The sequence below is a fragment of the Crocodylus siamensis genome, chromosome 5 (assembly GCF_052110815.1).
Source record: "Crocodylus siamensis isolate JL-2025a chromosome 5, ASM5211081v1, whole genome shotgun sequence".
Lineage (NCBI taxonomy): Eukaryota > Metazoa > Chordata > Crocodylia > Crocodylidae > Crocodylus > Crocodylus siamensis.
This window is the reverse complement of record NC_143399.1, coordinates 162,910,324-162,931,861: the sequence shown is the minus strand read 5'-3', so window position 1 is coordinate 162,931,861 and position 21,538 is coordinate 162,910,324. Positions and strand designations below refer to the sequence as shown.

General features: G+C 40.6%; 1 protein-coding gene across 1 annotated transcript in view; it reads left to right on the top strand.

Moving 5' to 3' along the window:
• The window catches only part of PHF14 (PHD finger protein 14), a 289,953-nt gene that overhangs the window by 69,054 nt on the left and 199,361 nt on the right, over positions 1–21,538 (top strand). Inside the window, exons 7-13 of the mRNA XM_090046914.1 lie at positions 984–1,121; positions 7,280–7,426; positions 13,556–13,826; positions 14,542–14,648; positions 15,764–15,859; positions 18,670–18,773; positions 19,879–20,010. Coding sequence (XP_089903040.1) covers positions 984–1,121; positions 7,280–7,426; positions 13,556–13,826; positions 14,542–14,648; positions 15,764–15,859; positions 18,670–18,773; positions 19,879–20,010 — 995 coding nt within the window. The remainder of the gene's footprint in view (positions 1–983; positions 1,122–7,279; positions 7,427–13,555; positions 13,827–14,541; positions 14,649–15,763; positions 15,860–18,669; positions 18,774–19,878; positions 20,011–21,538) is intronic.

Here is a 21,538-nt window from a genome sequence, read left to right as displayed (position 1 = left end):
AATAATATGTAATCTATAGTGATAACTGTTACATAAATGGATATAACATAGCATGGGCTTTCCAGTGAGATTATACGTGCCATGTGAATGACAAGAAAACATTCCTGCCACCTTGTGAACTTCACCCCCTCCCCAAAACATAATAGGGTTTGTGACAATGACATCTCTGTCTATAACTCTGGGGACACTGCATCTGATCAATGTAAACATTTCAAGGAATAGTCTCTGTATTAGTGACTCGAGTCTGTTCATTCTGATGCAAATTGAGACTCCAGAAAACTGATTGAGATGAAAAAAAAACAACCCATACAATGCTTAGTGCTTCAGACAAGAATTTCCTTGTTGCTGACTCCAAACATCAGAGGTAGTAATTTTACCTTGCTGTCCCCTTGGCTCTAACAGAAATGAGAGGGCATAACAAAACACCTGCAGGAAGCTATGAAGTATGTGGCCTATCATCTTAATGCTTGTTATTCATTGATCCATGACTTTCATATATTCTCAGTGCTAATATGTTTCAATTACAGCTTGATAGTTTGGACACATCCTCACTCCTTACTTGTCATTTAACTAAGAAGATATAGATTTAAATATTTTTTTAACATTCTAGTACTCTATAGAACACTGCTTGCTTATTTTTTCTTCTCTGAATTTTCTCTAGTTTGGGGGAAGTAACCAGTAACTCAGTGTTGTGTCAAACAAATCTAGGTCCTTGATGTGTTGACAGTGCAGTATGCATCAAGCACTGTTTCTGTTAAATAGTTAGGATGAAGAGGGAAGTGGGGCACAGTATCTATTTGAAAATTACCTCTGCATACCTCATAAGACTAAACTCATCTGTCAATAAAATTGAATACAAGTTTTGCCTGTGAAGAAATCATCTACATTATGTTTGCGTTATGCCAGATATCAAGTAAAATTATATTTGAGATCTATACTATACTGTTTACTCTGTACTTAAGTTTAGCTTTGTTTTGCTGTAGGAGTGCAGTTTCTGTGAAGATCCTCGCTTTGCCAGAACTGGTGTCTGTATTAGTTGTGATGCTGGGATGTGTAGAGCTTATTTTCACGTGACTTGTGCTCAGAAGGAAGGATTGTTGTCAGAAGCAGCAGCAGAGGAGGTAGGTTTATGTTGCACATTTTGTGGAAAAATATAAAATGTAAGTGTCGTAACAAAAGCTTGGGTGGGAAATTTAAAACTGTGTATTATTTTGGTTTCCAGGGGCTGATGCAGGGTTATCAACCCAGTAATTTTACTGACAACCATCCTTTTTAATGACACACATCTTTACTAATACGTTTTACGTAATGTAAATGTAATTCTGCCAGCTGCTGGATGGCATTTAGAAGGTTGCAATTTCAGTTTAAGGCTATAATAACAGAAAGCTTAGATGTCAGTAAATTTGCAGGTTGTCAGTAAAAAAATGTTAAAAAAATTCTTGCGTTGGCTGCCTGGACTCTGACATGACCAACCACAGATGCTATCCCCACTCTAGTCTACCCCCCAGCAGAGGCATAACAAGCTTTTCAGTGTCTGGGGATGGCAAGGTAATCCCTGAAGAATGAGCGGGGGAAGGAGAAAAGAAGAGGATTTTTCATAGTTGGTAGGGTTGGAAGAGATCCAAGGAGATCATCAAGTCTGACCCCCTGCCATGGCAGGAAAAAGTACTGGGGTCAAACGACCTCAGCAAGGTGTTTATCTAGCATCCTCTTAAAGACCCCTAGGGTAAGAGCCAGCACCACTTCTCTTGGAAGTTGGTTCCAGATTCTAGCTGCCCTGACAGTGAAGTAGCACCTCCTGATATCTAGTCTGAATCTACCCTTTGCCAGCTTGTGACCATTATATTTAGTCACTCCTGGTAGCGCTCGGGGGAACAGGGACTCCCCCATTACCTGCTGGTCCCCTCTAACTAGTTTGTAAATGGCCACTAGATCCCCCCTCAGCCTTCTCTTGTGGAGGCTGAACAGGTTCAGGTCCCATAGCCTCTTCTCCTAGGGCCTGCCCTGCTGCCCCCTGATTATGCAAGTGGCCCCCCTCTGACTGTTTAGGTGTACCTGCCGTGGTCTCCATTCTTTACTTCAAAGGCAGCTGCAGATGCTGCTATAACAGGAGGAACTCATGCTGCTGCTGCTGAGCCAGAGGCAGCAGTACAGGCTCTCTGACAGCTGCTTCTTGTGTCCTATTCACAAAGCCTTATAGGTCGGTGGAGGGTGTCACTCCATAGCCCGCTCCCCCTACTCCTTAGATACACTATGTGCCTTGGGGCTGTGTGTTATGGAGGCACTGGGGTGCTCCGTGCCTAAGAAGGAGATAAGGTGAGCTGTCAGTCACCAGGGCAGCTCAGGTGCTGATTGTCGGAGCTGCCAATCAACAGGGCAGTGCAGCTGCGGGTTGCTAGGGCAACCAGCCGGTCAGGTGGCCAGAAGGGGGCAGGGCCGGGCCTTTATAAATAGCCCAGGCCAGAGCCTGACTAGTAGTTCCCTTCTGGCAACCGCAGGAGCAGGAGCTCTGCGGCTGAGCTGAGCGGCCTGAATTGGTAGTGGCAGCATTGTGGTGCTGACTGGCTGCGATGATGCCGGGGATGAGAGCACCTTGACGAGAGGTATGGTTGGAAGCCCTGGGTGGGGGGGCTCAGTGTTTATGTTGTGAGCAGGAGGCTCTGTGTTTTGTGTGGAAGCCAGGTGGCTGGTGTTTTGGTTATAGTTACACCGGAGGACTGGGTGAGGCTGTAGGGGAGTGAGGAGGCCTCAGGGGGGCTCCCCAGCAGCTCGGGGGTTCCCGGTGCCCAGTAGGGGCATGGTGCCAGTGTAGCACTACAGTTTGCGCCGGAGAGGCACGGTGTTTGCCCAGTGGGGCAAAGGACCCAGAGAAGGGTCAAGGGGGCCAGGCACGGCTGTGGCCACCTGAGCCCCAAGCGCGAGGAGCACGGCATAGGCCCAGTAGGAGGGCAACCATGCGAGGAGCGCAGGCGTGGGCCCTAGAAAGGGCAAGGCCCCGGGCGGGGCAGAGAGCGCATGCAGAGAGCGCTGCGCAGGCCCAGAGGCAGGGCAACGGCTGCGGAGAGCGCGGCGTGGGCCCTAGAGAGGGCAAGGCTCCAGAGGGGGCAGAGAGCGTGTGCAAGGAGCGCAGGCGTGGGCCCTAGAAAGGGCAAGGCACCAGAGGGGGGCAGAGAGCACATGCAGAGAGGGCGGTGCAGGCCCAGAGGCAGGGCAACGGCCGTGGAGAGCGCGGTGTGGGCCCTAGAGAGGGCAAGGCTCCAGAGGGGGCAGAGAGTGCGTGCGAGGAGCGCAGGCGTGGGCCCAGAAGGGGGGCAACGGCCACAGATAGGGCGGCAGAGACCCAAGAGGGACGAGAGGCGCCGGAGGCGCGATAGAGGCCCTGAGAAGGGCGCAAAAGCCCAGACGTGGGCGATCCAGGCGCCGGTGACAGGGCGGCGGTGGAGAGCCAGGCCCAAGGGGCGCCGGTGACAGGGCAGCGGCGGAGAGCCAGGCCCAGGGGCGTCAGGCGGGTGATGAGCCCGGGGTGCTAGAGAGAGCACCAGAGGGCAAGGGACTGCACAACGTCCCACGCATACCCCTTAAGGGAGGGGTCCACAGAGGCACCCCATATGGAGTAGGGGCAGGACCATTACGTACCGTTCACCAGGGAGATAAAGGCAGCCTCCCATTTTAAACTCATTTAAGATCAAAGTCGCGGCGGCCGAGAATCTGAGGATGCTGAATACAGCCTTGAGTGACGGTAGGGGGGCGCTAGGGAGTTCACGGCCGCTCCTAGGCCCCACTCCCTCACACTGTGCAGGGCTTCTAGGGCTGGGCATCCTTAGCTGGTAGCTATGTTCAGGTCATACCTTATTCCTCCTTGTACCTTTAATGCAAGGGACTGTTAGAGGTGTCAGATGGGAAATGGGACCCAGTGGCAGCATGTGGCTCATGTTGGGGGAAGTGCTAAGAAGAGTTCCATACAGGGTGCTGGGTTGCCTTCAGACATCAAGTGGTGCTGCTATGCTCCGTCTTTTAACATTGCCTACATTTTTTTCCCTGGGACAGAGCTTAAAGCTCCAGTGGCTCCGGGTGTTCACGGAAGGCTTTTAATTGTTTATTTATTAACAGATGGTCATGGACAGGTGTTTTTAGGATGTTATCTTGTGGTGTCTGTAAATTTACTGTTATATGGCAACCCTGGTCTGATGAACATTTATTTTAAGATGCTGCTATGAGAATATAAGTGAGAGGCTTTTTTGGTAGTCTGAGAGTAGCACTAGGCATTTCGCCAGATTTCTCCTGTTTAGTTTCACCAGGAAAAATTTCAATCCGTCAAGGTTCCGATTTTAGGCTTGACATCTAGCTATGGTTTTAAAGAAACCATACACCAGCTGAGGCAGGGGAAATCCATTTGTCTGTCTTTTCATTTTGTCCCTCTCTTTCTGGAAGTGCCTCTGTGACAGGGATGAGAGAGAATGACATAGGTGTCAGATTTGGCAGTTTCATTGCAATTTGGAAGTCCCCCTGCTTTGTTGAATTTGCCAGTTTCAGCCAGATCCATCCCTTTGTGTTGTTTAAATTATATGAACAGCATCAAGCTGGGCCTGAGAATCTGGCCATGTTTCTATTCTAATATTTTGTGTATAAGTTTTTCAATAGAATATTTATAAGTGGCTATTTTTCATTGTTATGAACTGATTTCTGATTTTCCTTTAGACTCAACTTTTTCAAGTTAGCAATAATTTCATCCAGTTAAGGTACTGAAAGTCCATTCTCTGTACACACATTTAATCTTATTAGTTTTCTTCTTAATAATATGAACTAAGCACTCCGTATGACAAAATATTCTATTATATGATTTGTTCATTTGAAATATTTTTTTCTGTCGAGTGTCCTGGCCATAGTTTTGATATAGCAGTTCACATTTTTATTTATATAATATACACAACAGAAAATAAATTATGTATGAATGAGTGAGAGGTACACATGCATATACAGGCCTCTTTGCAATTCATTATTGACAACGAAATCTCTGCTTTTTATTTTCGGAAGAGCTGACCACTCGGACCATAATTTGCTTTCCATCAGAACTATTCACTAAAATAACTAGTTCCTGCAAGATGATGTTTTGGAAAGATAAATACTGTACTTTGAGCTAAAATGTGTTGGGAGTAATGGACTGGGTTTAACGATTATTAAAGAAGCCAATTGTGTGAATTCCCACCAGTTTTATGCCTTTGGCATCTTTTTCACCTAAAAATGTGTATATCTTTAAATAGCTAATTATAAACAAGTATACTTTGTTGAGGTTAATCTGAGAGAGCTGTTAATTCAAATTTCTGTGGAGGTAAACTGTGTCACTTATTATCCTACCTCTGAAATCTAAATATACAGATATATACATTTAAAACAAAATGGAATATTATACTTGTCTGTAATGACTAAGTAGGTGTTTCCTGACAGGCAAGAATAGTATTTTGTTTGTTCACTGCTGTAGAAATGGAGAATTAGCAAGGATGTGTGGGGGGCAGAGACAGGCATGGGATCTAGTGCCAGATTTTAATAAACCACAGTGACAAGTTTCTATCTTGAAAATAGCCTGGGTATGAAAGACTTTAGCATAAACTGTGAAGTTGCAGTCCATCTCAGTTTCAGCCAGTCTTAGTCTGCTCTTGCACTTTTCAGGCACTTAGGTCAGACTAAAAACATTTGAAGAAATTGAGAGAAAAATGAAACTGAAATAAAAATAAGTTATTTCCTTATAACTATAGCAAAGCATTATGTATAGAGTTTTACATAATGCCACTTTTCTTGGGAGTATCAGTGTCTGGGTTGTGATCGTCTTCTGTTCAGTATTTCTTCAAGAGAAGTTTGTGCATGCGTGCAGGTATGTGTGAAAGAAATATAGTTAAGGGTTTCCTTTCAGGACTTTTTCTGAAACGATCAAATATTCTGTTAAGCAGTTTGGGCACTAGAGTAGTCAATGGTTCTTGGAATTGATCAAACAGCAAGTAAGAACACTTTAGAAGGAATGAAGATGGTTTTTACATTAATCTTTAGTATTTAAAATATAACAGTAAACATATTTTTATGAATTGTTTCAAGGGAAAAAAAATCTGACATTAGATCTGAATGCCTAATCTTCATCAATTTCAGTACAGGAAATTGTCTCAGTTTTCTGATCCCTTCTTCATGACTAGTGAAATCATAATGCCATAAATGCTTTTTTGTGTGCTGCTTTATGTTGCTGTTTGAATTGCCGATAAAGCCTTTTGCATAGAAGTTTTCCTCTTGTTAACTTGCAGAATTGTAGAACAGCGACGTGCCTTGAATGTTGGTAACCAAGACTCAAAGCAGAGATGATATCTTTTATTAGACCAACAAGATTTTTGCAAAAGAATTCTTTAATTAAGAATGTTTTTGGCAAAAATCTTGTTGGTCTAATAAAAGATAGTATCTGTACTACGAGTCCTGATTGCCTTTTCCTTTAGACTAATACAGCTACAACCTGGATACCTGACACATTGAATGTTGGTAGGATCTTTCTCAGTGCTCTGTAACTGTGAGGCTTTAAACAACTTTTTTAAAATTGCATATGCAATGAATATGTTCCTAGAATAAATTTTGTATATAATTGATATTTGAATAGTATTTTAAAGTTTTTCACCTAAACTATCAATTGAGAGTATTTTATGTAAATAAATCTGTCTTTTAAAGTTAAACTTTTGAAGTTGACATTGACTTTTTAAAAACTGAACAGTCATTCTTTGTCTCCAACAGTTTAATAGGTGTACTTTTTGTGTGTGAAAACAAAGTAAACTTGAAACTATATAGTTTATGAATTTGGGAAGAAAACTAAAGTTTTGTAATAAGTTGTGGTGTTTCATAAACTGTGAAGTATGTAAAAAGGAAGTACTGAGCTTAAATAACAGTTCATTTAAACTAGTGCAGCTCTCTCACCTGCATACTCTTAAACTAATTTAAACCTGGCTTATATCAACTTAATTTGATTTCTTGATAAATTATGTAAAACCAGTATGCCCATTTAAAAATCTGAATGTCTATACAAGGGTTGCATCAGTTGAATTAAATTGTTAAACAATAAAAGAAAAATTAACAAAACTGATTGCAAGTTTGTGTAAGCGAGACCTAAAAATACTTATTTCTATTAAAATTATCTATTTGAATATGTGAAATGGTTTGCCAGAATGATGGCTATATATTCTATCGTATCCTTTTTTTTCTAACTAGAATTATTTTCTTTCCCCTCTCATCTCTCTCTTTGTTACTGAAACAGGATATAGCAGATCCTTTTTTTGCTTATTGTAAGCAGCATGCAGACAGACTAGACAGAAAATGGAAACGGAAGAACTATTTGGCTTTACAGTCTTATTGTAAAATGTCCTTGCAGGAAAGAGAGAAACAGCTCTCGCCAGAAGCACAGGTACTGTATTAATTCCAGAACTGCACATGTATGAATCTTCCACGTTTAATAAGAACATGAAAGGAGAAGGGTGGAATTGTTGTAATTAAAAATGAAATTTGGAATACACTTAATGGCATATGGTTAATGTGGCAGTAAATTATCTTTAGGTTATACACTCAAAAGAATTAATTCCTCCAAAATATAATATATGAAAGTCCTTTCAACTAAGCATCTGAATTGAAATAATCCTGACTAGTTTATTATAGTAGAACAACTTCTAATTCTCCTTTAATTCTGTATTTTTAAAGGAATCTTAAAATAAAAATTAGAGGAAATAAGTAAAAGCAGCGAGGAGTTGGATATTTTGCTATGTGCATGTTAAAGAAAATTCTTCAGTTTTTGTAGGTGGTAGCATAAGTACAGTTAAAGTTGCAGAACACTTTCTTATTGTAAGCCTTTTTTCACTTGCTGCAGAACTGGGTATGATTTTACTTGTGATTTCCTTACCCAGTATTCAGGGCATGCTGTGGGGCTTGGATCAAATTCAGAAGAAGGAAACTGTCTGGCTCTGTTCTGAGGTGGGGATGGCAGAGAAAGATTGCTGGCAGAGGGACAGCTGAGATGAACTGCAGGGAAGAGTAGGGGTGTTTGGGGAAAGAGAGAAGCTAAAGATGTATGTAAATAGTCACACACATTAGGAGCCTGTAACCAGTAGAAAACAGTGCCTCATAATCTGGAATAGAATCTGAAATCCTGAGCCTTAATACTGTGTTTTCAACTGCAAATTGACCAGCATGTTAAGTCAGCCCTACATTTTCTGACAGAATTTTAGGGAAAAGTTGAAGTGCTGTTGTTGTTACAAAATCCCACAAGTATCAGCTAACTGGGGGAAGAACCCAAAGGGATCAATATGAATCCCAGACCTGTGTGGTGTTGACAGTCTGGATCACTGAAAAATTGTGGCCCTTCCTTGCGTGAGCCGAACCATTCTTGCTACCATCATAACAGAGTAGATGACCCTGTATGGCACCTTTAGGGCCAGGCAGTGTGCCATGCAGGGTCATCTCCTCTGTATAGTATAGTTTTAGGTTGACAGCCCTTTGAGTGTGATTTTTTTATGTCCCTCTTTGGGAAATAAGTCTACTTATAATCGGCAAAATGGTATTTACTGTGCTGAGTAGCAGATTACCAGTGAGTTTCACAGTAAAGTGGTATTTTTTTGGTTGGTTCAGGTAATGAGTATCAATCTGCTACACCTATGAGGTAGCTTTATTAGCAAAGTTGATGCAAATCTGTATCTGAAGATAATTATGGAAACTGGTATACCTTTCATGTGATGAAACTTCTGGGTTTTTTTTGTTGTTTTCTAAAGACCTAGGAAATTATACTGAAGTCAAGCCCTCAAAAAGTAGGATGTGTCAGAATTTATGTTCCTTGTTCAGTCTTAGTTTGGCTGCATTGTACATGTACAGTGTAATCCAGTGTTTAATTACATGATTCCACATGGTATTTTTGAGTGCATCATATCATGCAGTCCATAGGGTGGGCTCTGATTTAGGAATGAATAAGGGCTGCAGAAGTTGGAAGAAGTTTAATGAGTGAGGTTGGATTGTAGCTAGAAAAAGGATGGTTTTATTGTTAAGGCAGTGAATGCTGTCCTGAAAAATTGGATTCAGCACCTGTCTCTCCCACAGAGTTTCTATCTGTAGTTTGGTGGGCAAATCATTAAAACTGAACTTTTTTTAGCTGGTCATTAATTGTGTTTTCCTGACATTTTCATTCAGGTTTGCAGAAGAGCTGAGCACCAACAAGCGTGCTTGAAATCGACAGGAGTGATTCACTATATAAGTAGCCAACAGTGCCTGACTATTTAGAATCCTGTATTCTAAATTCATCATTTGGAAAGTATACAGTAAATAGTATTTTGGGGCTAGGGACCATACAGACTGAATGAAGATCATAGAAGTGTGTGCTCATTGGGGCACAAGTCCTCTGGAAAAAAAATGGTGTGTGATCATATAATTATCCTAACATATGCACACAAGTGAGTAGAATGAAGGTTTAATGGACAGTTTTAATTCTGACATTTCCTAATTTTTGAGTAATAGACTTTAGTTTAACCTTAGTTTTCATTTACTTCAGGGCTTTTAATATTATTTTACATTACTGTAAAATTACAGGGGTTTTCAACTGGCAGCTTGTGAGCCTCCATTGGCAAATAAAGAGTTAACACCAGCCCAGAGACTCCCTGCCAGCTGCCACTCCTTCATTTTTTTTCTGCAGCTTCAGCAGCCAGGGTCTCTGGGTGGGGCAGGGCAGTATGGCAGGAGGGGGCCAGGAGAGCTCATGCCTGCATAGCAGGAGACCTGCATGGCAGTGGGTGATATTGCATTGCCTGTGCAGTGGGGGGCTTGGGGGTCCTGTTCAGTTGGAGGTCCCTGTGCTCAAATTTGGACATCCCTACTACAAATAATATCCTGCAGTTTTTTGGTATGAATTAAAATGAAATTGCTTTATAACTTTGTAACCTTTCTCAGAAATTTCTAACCCCTTTTAAAAGGAACTGTGTGGCTTTATAAGAACAGATCTTTTGAAACTATTGATTAATTGAAGAAAGTCATATTTAATATAGCAAATGGCCATGAGGAGCTTGTGTCAAAACCACTTAGAGATATGCTCAGAACTGAAGGGGTGGGTAGGGCTCACTAGAAGTGTCTGCATGTAGAGCTGGTATAGTAGTTAGTGTACTGTAAATTTACTCCCTAGCTTCCTTTAGGTTATTCTCTATGTAGACAAGTTGTAATCCTGTAAAGTTTTTTGGCTACTGTAGTTTTCTTGGTAGATTTTAACATTACAAAATTTCAAAACTACGATTATTGAGCTGGGGAAGGAATGAATTTCCTCGACTTATTCCCAGAATCCAAAGACTCAGTCTACATTGGATATATGTATACATTTTTGCACTTATAAAGATGCCCTGGTGCAGTACTTCCTTCACTTTCCCTTTCTCCCCCGACTCTAGAGTAAACCTAAGAGACATTGTGGTAAATATTGTAATAAATAAGAGTTAAGGGACCAAGGCAAGAGAAAACAAATCAATCCCCTGTATGTATAACTTCTCGTATCCATAATTTGATTCCAGTTCATTAACTTTTAAAAAAAAATTGGCAGTCTTCACTGACTCTTTCTTCCTATTATTAGTTAATATATTTCTAACTATAGACTGTACCCCTTCTAACTGGTAAAACTATTACATTTAAATTGGAGGCGTAATAAAAATAAATGTATTGATGACATGTTCTCCTGTCACACATGTCCCTCCATGTTTAGTGAGCACCTTACTTTCATTTTAATTCTTTTTACCCACTAACCCATTTGGAACTTGACCACCTCCTTTTTATCCCTCTCTTGGGGGTAATCTTTCCTTCCTTTTCTTGCCTCTCTCTGTCCTTCTCCCACTCTTTAATGTGATCTCTGTGCTTCTGGTTCCTGCTTCCTCTTTTTTCTTTTCTACTGCAGTATCCAGGCAGCTGCAGATGGATCCACTTATTTATTGCAGAGGGTGTTGTGGACTATAGAAAAGGTTTGCGGTGCCAGGTCATATCTGAAAGTCATGTGTTGGACATGCTCTAGATTTTGATGTACAGAAACTAGGCATGCACCGATAAAAATTTTTTGGGCCAGTGCTGATGGCAGATTATTGACCAACCATATCAGCTGACACTGATCCAATTGCTGATATGCAGCCTGGCAGCATGGAGAGCAACCTCTAGTTAGTAAGTCTATTTTGGGGGGAAGGGGCGTGGGGAAGGGAAGGGACATGGGTGGGCACATTGAGGCCCCCATGGTGAGGGAGGGCTTGGGCCTGGGATGCAGTCCCCACAGTGCCCTGCGCTGCACAGTCAGAGTGGGGTTGGGTGCCATGTTGGATGGAAACATGGCATAGCTTGTCCAGAGGACAAGAGAGGTGGCTTCCACTGCTGCACACCCTGGGGAGGGGCATGGAGGGCACGTCCCCCCAGATGTGTGTGTGGGGAGGGCTGCTAATGTGAGTTCAAGGCTGGGGGTTGTGCTGGGCTCTTCCTGGCAGGGAGGCTGGGCTGGGGCTGCACTTGGGGTGGGGAGGGTGGCGCTGATGCTGTGGGGGAGGCTACAGAGTGGGTTATAGCCACCCAAAAATTTGCCATAGCTCCCCTGTAACCTCTCCTTCCAGTGCTGCTGTCCACTCCAGCCTCCCCTCCTGCTGGGAAGAGGCTGGTGTAGCCCCAAGCCCTGAGCCTGAAGCAGCAGCCTACCCTTTCCCCATACACAGATCCAGGGGCCACATGGCCCCCATGCCTTCCCCAGGAGTGTGTGCAGTGGCGGGAACTGCCCAGCACCCCCTGGACGAGTTGTCTACAGCTCTGTCTTGTGCCCCACCCTGTCCTGGCTGTGCAGACCCTGCCCCAGCCCCAGCTCCACTCCCTCCCGCATCATGGGGGCCCTGAACAGCATCCCCCCAGACACCCCTCCCCGATGTCTCTTCCCCCCAACTTACTGATTGTCTCCAAGCTGGCGGGCTGTCCCCATGCATGCTGCTGCAGCACACAGCATTTATTGGTGACATTATCGGCCGCATCAGCCAAACAAGGCTGATTGCCAGTAATGTCAATTTTCCTTTTCTTGTTGCCAATATGATATGGACTGATTTATTGCTAAACGTCTGACAAATGCTAATGAGTCAGTGTGCAGAGTCAACTGTGTCTGTAATGTTACTATCAACAATGATGCATATAATTAAAGATGTGCGTCAAATGTAACCATGTACCTTATTCACCTGAATCGAAGATGTCTTTGAATTTAAGATGACTCCCCAATAATTAGATTCTGTACATAGAAAATTGTAAATTTTTTATTATTTTTCATGTAGAGAATCTAATTATTGGAGGGTCATCTTACATTTGTCCCTACAACCACTGTAGTAGGGGAGGGAGGGGGTTACCCCCCCCCCAGTGCTTGCCCTCCCTGCTGCTTGTCCCTCCCACAGTCGGGCTTCCTCCCCCCCTGGACACTTGTCCTTCTCCCTCACGCCCCTGTTCCATGTGCTGCCTTCCCTTCTACCACCTGCCTGCCACACTTTTGGGTGCCTCTGTTCTGGGTTGTGTGCCTCCCCAAGTGGATTCCTGCCGCCTCTTCTGTTTTTTCACTTGATACTTGATTCTGAAACGAGGCTTTGTTTTCCCCTTGAACAGGAAAAGAAAACCTCATATTGGAGTTGAGTAAATATGGTATATAAATACTGCTGCTTTTCTTTCATGGGTATCTTGTACCATGCGGTGTGGCAGTTGGATTAACGCCCTTTAGTTTAGTTTCGTTTTTATACAGGCAGGTACTCAAAATGCCAACTGGTATTCAGCTGGATTTATTCCTTTGAAAGTTTGTATGCTAGTGTCATTTTCTGCCAAAATTGCTGCTACACAGTATTCCTGCAGACAGTATTTCTGATTACCTGTTACAACTTGATCTTCTGGGACTGGTCTCCCAGATGGTCGCAGATACATAGATGCCATCTGCAATATATGCACTGTGCTTCTATTGTTGTTCCTGCTTTTGTTGAAATTGTCTTTGTGGCACATTAATATCAGCTAGTATACTAATTTATAAAGTGGAATGGCACTCTGGAAAGAATTTTTTTATCAAAAAACAGGGCAAAGGTGTCAGTATTTATGCTATACAATATGTATATCTGTTTTCTGAAGCACAAGCAACAGATTTTATCCACTTGTGAGCATAATACCATTTAACCTAGATATGACTGTTGCTACAGGTGATTGTTGGGAGCTGGCAGATTTATATTAACACTTTTGTTGAAGGCAGAGAGCTGTGACTGATAACAATTCTCTTACTGAGAATGAATTTTTAACCTAAGTTTAAGAAAATATACTGCTGCTGAATTGTAAAGTTTGGAAGTGAAATCAAATATATATCCATTTTTGTCTTTCCCTCTTGAGTACCAGATCCTAAAATGAGGAAAATGCTGATTAGAATGTGATTTTTTCATATTAAAAGTAATGCCTATGGTATACTTATTTCCAAGGGAGATTATATTTGCTGGCATAAATTACTTTGTTTTCTACTGTGTTTTGATTTATGGGATTTTGATTATAGGCTCGAATCAATGCTAGACTACAGCAGTATCGTGCTAAGGCAGAACTGGCTCGCACCACAAGGCCTCAGGCTTGGGTTCCAAGAGAGAAGCTGCCACGTCCACTCACTAGCAGCGCTTCGGCCATACGTAAACTGATGCGTAAAGCTGAATTAATGGGCATCAGTACAGACATTTTTCCTGTGGACACTTCAGATACCAGTTCCAGTGTGGATGGAAGGAGGAAACATAAGCAGCCAGCTCTCACTGCTGATTTTGTGAATTATTATCTTGGTAAGGAGGAGAACCTGATAGTCACGTTTCTAAAATTATATAGGAAATTCTGTACATATGCTTTGAGCTTTATGAAATTGATTTTTAAGAAAATATTTGATGAAAGAAAAATAGGAAGGCTTCATTTATAACAATCAGCTTTACACTTATGCATATATTATAATTCTATTTCCTTTTCTCACTGAAGAAAAAGCTAGCTATGATTTTGTATTCAAATGACTGCAGAGTTCAGCATTTCAAAGAATAAAAATGTTTGACTTCTTAACTTTTTTTTTTTTTTTTGGTAACACAAATTCCTTCAAATGTAGGGAGGAGAAGGGGAATTATGTTTTTTAGAGTGTAAGGTAGCTAGTTGGCATCTTTCTCTTTCTTCTTTGTACATGCTTTTTCCTCTTGACCTTAAGTCTTCTCTCAAAAGCAAAGGCTTTAGGAGCTCCTTTACTTTCTTCTATTTTTTTGTCTCAGACCAATGTGGACTATAAACTTTCCCCATGCATCAAAAGGACAGGCAGAACTGTGTTGTTGTTTTATTCCATTCCTAGGGTATTTAACAAGACTTTCGGTTGTCATTTGGCTACCTCTGTGTTTGTATTATAATAATTTTACATTTTAACTTTCTTGCTTAACACTTTAATATGTAGCACTTCTTTTAACAAATGTATAATCCCTAAAAATCCAGTTGAAGCTAGAGACTATTGGATTTTGTTTGTAATAGAGCGAAATATGCGCATGATTCAGATCCAGGAAAATATGACTGAACAAAAGAATATTAAAGATAAATTGGAAAATGAGCAAGAAAAGCTTCACGTGGAATATAATAAGGTAAGAAGTCTAATGCATACAACAGTGTACTGAATGTTGTATACTGATAGTGTTTTGCTATCCGGAGGGTTTTTTTTTTTTAAATGTGATATACAAAAGTTGTTTAAAATTGAAATAGCAGGGTAAAAATTTATACTTCAGATATCTTCCTTATATCTCATATGTAACTATAATTAAAACATTTAAAAAATATTGACTTGTTCCCATATCCTTCAAATGGCTTTATAGCTCTAGTAGGGTCCTGAATGGGCATAGACTTTTTGCATGGAACCACTTCCAGGGTTTGAGGCCTCTTTTATTGTAGTTTCTTTATTTTTGTTTGTGCCCTTTTTTTGGTTATTGTAACTTGATTTGTCTCATTCCTGATCTTGTTTTTGAGTAATTGCACTTTCTCTTCTCAGTGAAAATAGTTGTATTTCATTCCTTTGGTATGGAATGTGATTTTACCTAAGTTTGGGGGCCCATTCCTGTTCTGAAACAGAAACAGTTATAATTTTTCAGTGGATTATATCCATTTTTGCAGAATGGTCTAATACTTATGGTCTCTGTATTAGGCAGGTTAAAATTTATGAAACCATGGCATTTGAATCATGTTTTAAATTCATATTGTGAGAAATTCATACTGTTTGTTGAGGAATGCAGTTATTTTAAGAAGTGATACAGTATTATAACTGAGAATTACTTTTAAAAATACTCCTTTCTGCCAACATTGTCTTCTTTTAAGATTGCATTTATTTTGGAAGTAGAGGAGGGGACCAAACTTGATTTCCGGTATAGAAAAACTTGTCATAACTTTGCAGCTAGAAGTAGTAGTATATTCAACTCGTATGAAGTATTAGCATATTTTAATCTTGCTTTCTGATTGTACTTGTAGAACCTTATGCTGAATTACTTCAATCTGCTTTCTCAAAACAGATGGCTGCTCAGCTTTTCTTTGTAGTGCCGTTAAATGGCTGAATAATTCCATTGATCTTGGTGATATTGACATGACTATTGAGTTCTACTTTTTTTTAATTGTCTAATTCATAAAAGTTACAGGTAAAACACCTCCTGTAGATAGTAAATGTTAAGTAACTTCAGTGAATAAACTTTAACAGGGGCTTTTTACATTTCAGCTGTGCGAGTCTTTGGAAGAACTACAAAATATGAATGGAAAGCTACGAAATGAAGGACAAGGAATCTGGGCTCTATTGGGTAGAATCATTGGCCAGGTTTGTTTTTTTCCCTTTTTATTTTTTCACCTTATAGGCAGCCATGATATTCTGAGAATAGATTTTTCTGTTTGTATCTGTCACTTTTTGCAGTTGAGAAAAATCAATTTGATCAAATCCAAGCGTACTCTAGGGATAATGATTCCTGATTGAAATATATCTAGAGCTCTGCAAGTCACCCACTGGGAACCTGTGGCTTAATTTTGTTGTTGTAATAGCTATCTTGTTTGCAAAATTCTTTCATTTGCTGTAACTGATTGACCTGTCATTTGTGATGAAGCTAAACTTGAAGCATGAGTTAATCTTACCGTATTTTTTCACTTCTTTAGTAACTGTAGGTTTCAACCAGTATGATTGCTTGGGTTTGTAGTGACTGTTTATGAACACTTTATAAAGTGTACATGCATAAAACTGCACATTATTTGCAGCAGTGTTTAATTGTGTAGAGAAAAAGATTCACTACTTATATTTAGACATGAGTGCACAATATAAGTGACATGAGAAGGTTTTGATTATTTCAGCAATGGTTGCCTGTTCTTTTGCCATAGGCACATTTGAGCATACACTGTTTCATAGGCCTATGGGATTACAAAAACCAAAAACATACAGATTCTTTGAACATGTTCTTTGAAAGTCACTTAAGTTCAGCATGCAATATGGCAATGGACATTTACTTATTCAAAGATAAAGCTATTCCGAGTCATGGTTTTAAAGAAGGTTGAAGTTGCTTCTCAGTACTTGTATTGTTTTTACTCTGAGAATGTATTCATCAGTATGTAAATGCCTGGTTTTTTTGTTGGTTTTTTTTTTGGGGGTGGTGTTAAAGAAAAATCTAATAGGTCTCTATGGTAGTACCTCCCACACCCCCTGGGAAGTACCCAGATAACAGCCATTTTCAGGAAATAATACATTGGAAATTGATGTGCTATTGCATTCCTGAGAATTGTGGAGAATAAATATCATGAGGAATCAATATTTTTACAGGATATGAATAAAAGGACATTATACACCATATTTACTTAAATCCAAGACAAGGCTTTTTTCCCCCAGTAATCATGGGAGTGGGGGAGAAGTCTTGTCTTGGATTTAAGTACTGCCTTAGGCCCAGGGATGAAGCTGAAGCTGAAGCTGTGCCATTGCCTGCCTCAGGCCAGGATGACTGTTTTGGTGGGGGAGGGGGCTTGTGGCTGGGGGAGCGCTGGGGAGACTGCAGGTTGTGTCTTCTTTGTCTGCCCCCTCTTACTCTGCCCTGTTACCTTCTACTTTGGCTTGGGTCCAGCCTGCCTGAGAGTTGCCACTGCTTTTCCCAGGGCAGGCTGGGGTTGCTACAGCTTACTGCCCTGGAGCCAGAGCAGAGCTGCAGTAGAAGGTGTGGGGGGAGGGGTCACATGGGAGGGGCAGCCAGCAGGGGTCATGCACATTCACGGGAGGGCAGGAGGGCAAGGATACAAGGTGAATTGGGGTGAGGGGGCAGGCAGCAGAAGGTGGGTACTAGTACATGGGGGGCAGACACCAAGGGGATCAAGTGGTAGGGAGGCAGTCAGAGGGGGGCAAGGGGCAAGTAGGGCAGGCAGGCAAGGTAAGGGGTGGGGATATGGCCCCTTGCCTTCTATTGCTGCTTTCTCCACCACAACAGTGCGAGGGAGAAGAGGAGGAGAGGTGAATTCAGGATGACCTTCCACTAGTTAGAGTCTTTACATAGACAGTAACAACACATTCATAATTTTCCATGTATATAGAATCTAATTATTGTGGCGGGCGGGGTTCATCCTAAATTCTAAGCATCTTGGATTGAGGTAAATACAGTAGTTGAATCTTATAACCAACAATTTTTGATAGCCTTTGGTACTGCTTTTCTTGTAGTGTTGTGCTTAAAATGAGATTTAGCATTGAAATCCACCGTGATGTGTTTGTGGCTTAATTCTAGTGGGTCTCCAGGCTGACTTTTTTTTTCTTGGTTCCACTTATAAGCTTGTCATTTACAAACCCCCCCCCCCCCAAAAAAAACAAAAAACACACAAAAAAAACCAAACCACAACAAAAAAACCAAAACCTCTCTTCATAAGTTGAACCCGATTTGTCAGAAACAAGCATTTTACTTTTTTAAAATACTTTTTTTAAAAAGGAAAAGTTCAAAATGCATTTCTCAGTGTAAACATTACTAAATTAAAACAAAAAAGAAGCAAAAGTATAAGTAGAATTCATTTGCACAGCTTGCATGACACTTTTTTTCCAGTTGGTTGAACAGATGCAGGCCCACAGGGCCGCCGAGAAATGACTTTGATAGATGGTTGCTGTCTGAGAAGCTAGCATACTGCAGATTAGTAGAAACCCGAAGAGAATCTCGTCTGCTTTGTGGAGAGTTTGGTCCAATAAGATAATTTTTCTAATTAACCTACGGAGCACCAATGTAGCAGGGATGCTGAGGAAAATAAACTGCCTCAATATTCTTTTGTCAAATGCAGTGGGTTTTTTCTTTTTTCTTTCTTTTAGCTTTTTAAACCAACGTGTCCTTGTCTGTCTCTTAAAGCTTGGGAGGAAAAGTGAAAATGCCAGCACTTTACTGTTTGCATTTTTTTCAGTTTACGTTGAGAAATGTTAGCATGATTTTTGTTTTCTTGACATTAGTTTTGAAACAAAATTCTTGTCTGCAAAAATAGCTGGCTAAGCTGTTTTTTTTTTCTTGTAATCCTAATGTCCTCAGTGTGGTGAAACTTAACTGATTGTGAAGTGGTAAATAAGGGGATGGTGTATACTGTAATCCTCCTCCCTAAAACATGGATAAAACTGCATTTGTTCATATCCAATAGAAATTGAACATACCAGCAATTTTGCGAGCACCCAAGGAGAGGAAACCAAGTAAAAAAGAAGGAGGAACACAAAAGGCATCTGCACTCCCAGCAGTTCTTTATAGGCAAGTAGAATGGAGGTTCTGTATAATAGAATTAGGTTAACTCTGTAATATAAATGGATTAACTCTTATAATTGAAATGTACATTTCACAGAAATTGAGGAAAATATGCCTCACCTTTGTCTGGCTTGGTTTGGTGATAACCAAGATATCCTGCAATAATTTCCAGGCTAAGAAGCCAAGTCAGTTCTTTATTTTGGCTCACATATTTGCAGTTCTTTCTCTTAATTGACAGCGGTGCTTTAAAGGAAAAGTTACCCTCTATAGCTCATTTATCAGAATCTGTTATATCTGATACAGAAATTTAAAATCCAAGTTCTGGTCCTTAGAACTTAGCAGCCTATATAGCTATGGTGAGTTTGCTACCATTGTTTTTGTATGGTCTTACTGACCTGGTATACAAAATACTGTTTGAGGATTTTTACTCCTCGTCCTTATGACAGATCTTCAAGCTACTGTGAACAGACTTATTTTTACTTTTCTCTACCTACATATTTTTGTTTCTTTACATTATATGATTGATTAATACAAATTTGATATGTTTGAAACCGCCAGACTAAGATGAGAGTACAGGGACAGTAGCTCAATTAAAAAAACCTCCATAACCTGTATTTGTACATTGTCCAGTATAATTGGCATGTGGCCCTATTTATGGCATTGTAGTGTTACTGAAATACATCAATGGTTAATAGTAGTGGTAACATTTTTTGCATTACTATGTCATTCCAGAATGGAGTTAGTTTCATTAGTTCCTTTTCCCTCATGTGCTTGGTGTTGGGAGTCTCTGGATTCTAGCACCAAAAGGGTCATTGCAATCCTATTTTACTTAACTATAAATTTAAAGAGAATGGTAGATGTCAAGAAGAGAACATCATATTTAAAAGGTCATTATATGATGTGCCATTAATATTTTAGGATGCTCAGTTATAAGCTTCTTAAAATGCAATCTTGAAGTTGACTTAATGTACCCTGCAAAAATTGTACATCATCGTTAACCAATACTGCATTTCCTGTACTTCTGTTGTAACTAAGAAATACAGTTATGTATAGTTTATGCCTCACCATCTCAAATGTAATTTCATTACTTTTTTGCAACGTTCATTCAAAGTTGTGGAATTTGCAAGAAGAACCATGATCAGCATCTCCTCTTACTGTGTGATACTTGTAAACTCCATTACCATCTTGGTTGCCTGGACCCTCCTCTTACAAGGATGCCAAGGAAGACCAAGAACAGTTATTGGTAGGAACATTGTATAATACATAATTTTCTGCTACTGTTCTGCATAGCAAATAAGACATGTAAAAGCAGTTGTGAATTTTGAGTATTTAGACATTGGTAATACTGTGCAAATTAGGTTGTTTAACTTTAAGGTTGTTAATAGTAGGGACCAAAAATTAAGTTCGGGATTAGGATCGCATTTTTGCTGCATTTTCATCATCCCATGTCTTTCCGTAGAAAAGTAAAGGGAATTGAGCTCATGCCATTCACGCAAGATTCATATTTCATTCAGTTCCATATTTATTGAAGAACATTCGTGATATTTTTTTTAATCCCAAACATGTATGTTTAAAGAGAATTCAAACTAAACAGATAATTCTCTTTGAAACAGAGAAAATAATCATTTGACTATAGATTTTACTAAGTGCGTAGCTGAAATTCTTGTATTGAACAAAGTGTATTGGAGCTGTTATCTGTATTTGTGTGAAATATCATTTCTCAAAGTACCAAGTCTAGTAATTTGTAAAATTTTAATCCCCTGGCCATGGTCTCCAAAGGCTTTTAGCTCGAGTTCTAAAGCATGGGAGACCCATTACCAATATTTACAGTACTTCATATTGGTTTAATCTCAAAAGCAGGGCTATTTTAATGGAGGAGAGGAAAGCGTATGTTTAGAATTGATACAGATTATAGTTTAAGTATTTTTCAAAGTTAGTGTTACTGGGGGGGGGATCAGATTTCAGTGGATTTCATTGTTAGAACCTGGACGTGTTGTATCATTGCAGTTGCATATGCACTGGGATTCAATAGGGAAATGAATGATATTTTCAAATACCCATTGCTAGCTCCTATGTTACCAGTAATATTATAGCATTACTTTTATTAGAAATGTTCTCAGTCTTAAATTAATCTAATTAATTACAGTAGAGCAGTCTGACTCTCAGCCTCTCCCTCCCAAAGTGTTCCTACCTGGGCATCACTTCCTTCACAGATCTTTGATCACTATGTCCCCTCACTTTGCTGGCTGCTGCCTCTGGCCAGGTCTCCTAGTTCCTCCTGCCTCCTTCAGCTTCTGCTTCCTGCCTCAGCCTCTGGGGGCAGGGTAAGGCAGTATGTCCTGCATGGCACAAGGACCCCATGGCTCTAACACCATGGCAGACTGCAGAGTTGTTGATCCTTTTTTCCCCCTTCCATTTTCTCTTTCCCTTCTGCTTTTTTATTCTTTCCTTTTATGTATGCTAGATTGTTGGGTCTGACCTTTTTGACAGGTATGCCACAAATTAAGCCCTGTGCCCTGTCTGAGTGCCACTCAAATCCCTTTTCCATGTCTGATCTGCTGCTTTCCTTTCTGTTCCTGTGATGTGGTCCCTGCCACATCTGCTGCTCTGCTTTTTGCTGCCTGTCCCCTCCCTAAGCTGGTACATGCCACACGGAGACTGCCCATGGCAGTTTACCACCATACTTTAGATGTTTGCTGTGAACTTTCTGCAATACATGTAATCTAGATTCTAAGTTATTTTCTTAGATGTACCTCCCCTAATACCTTTAG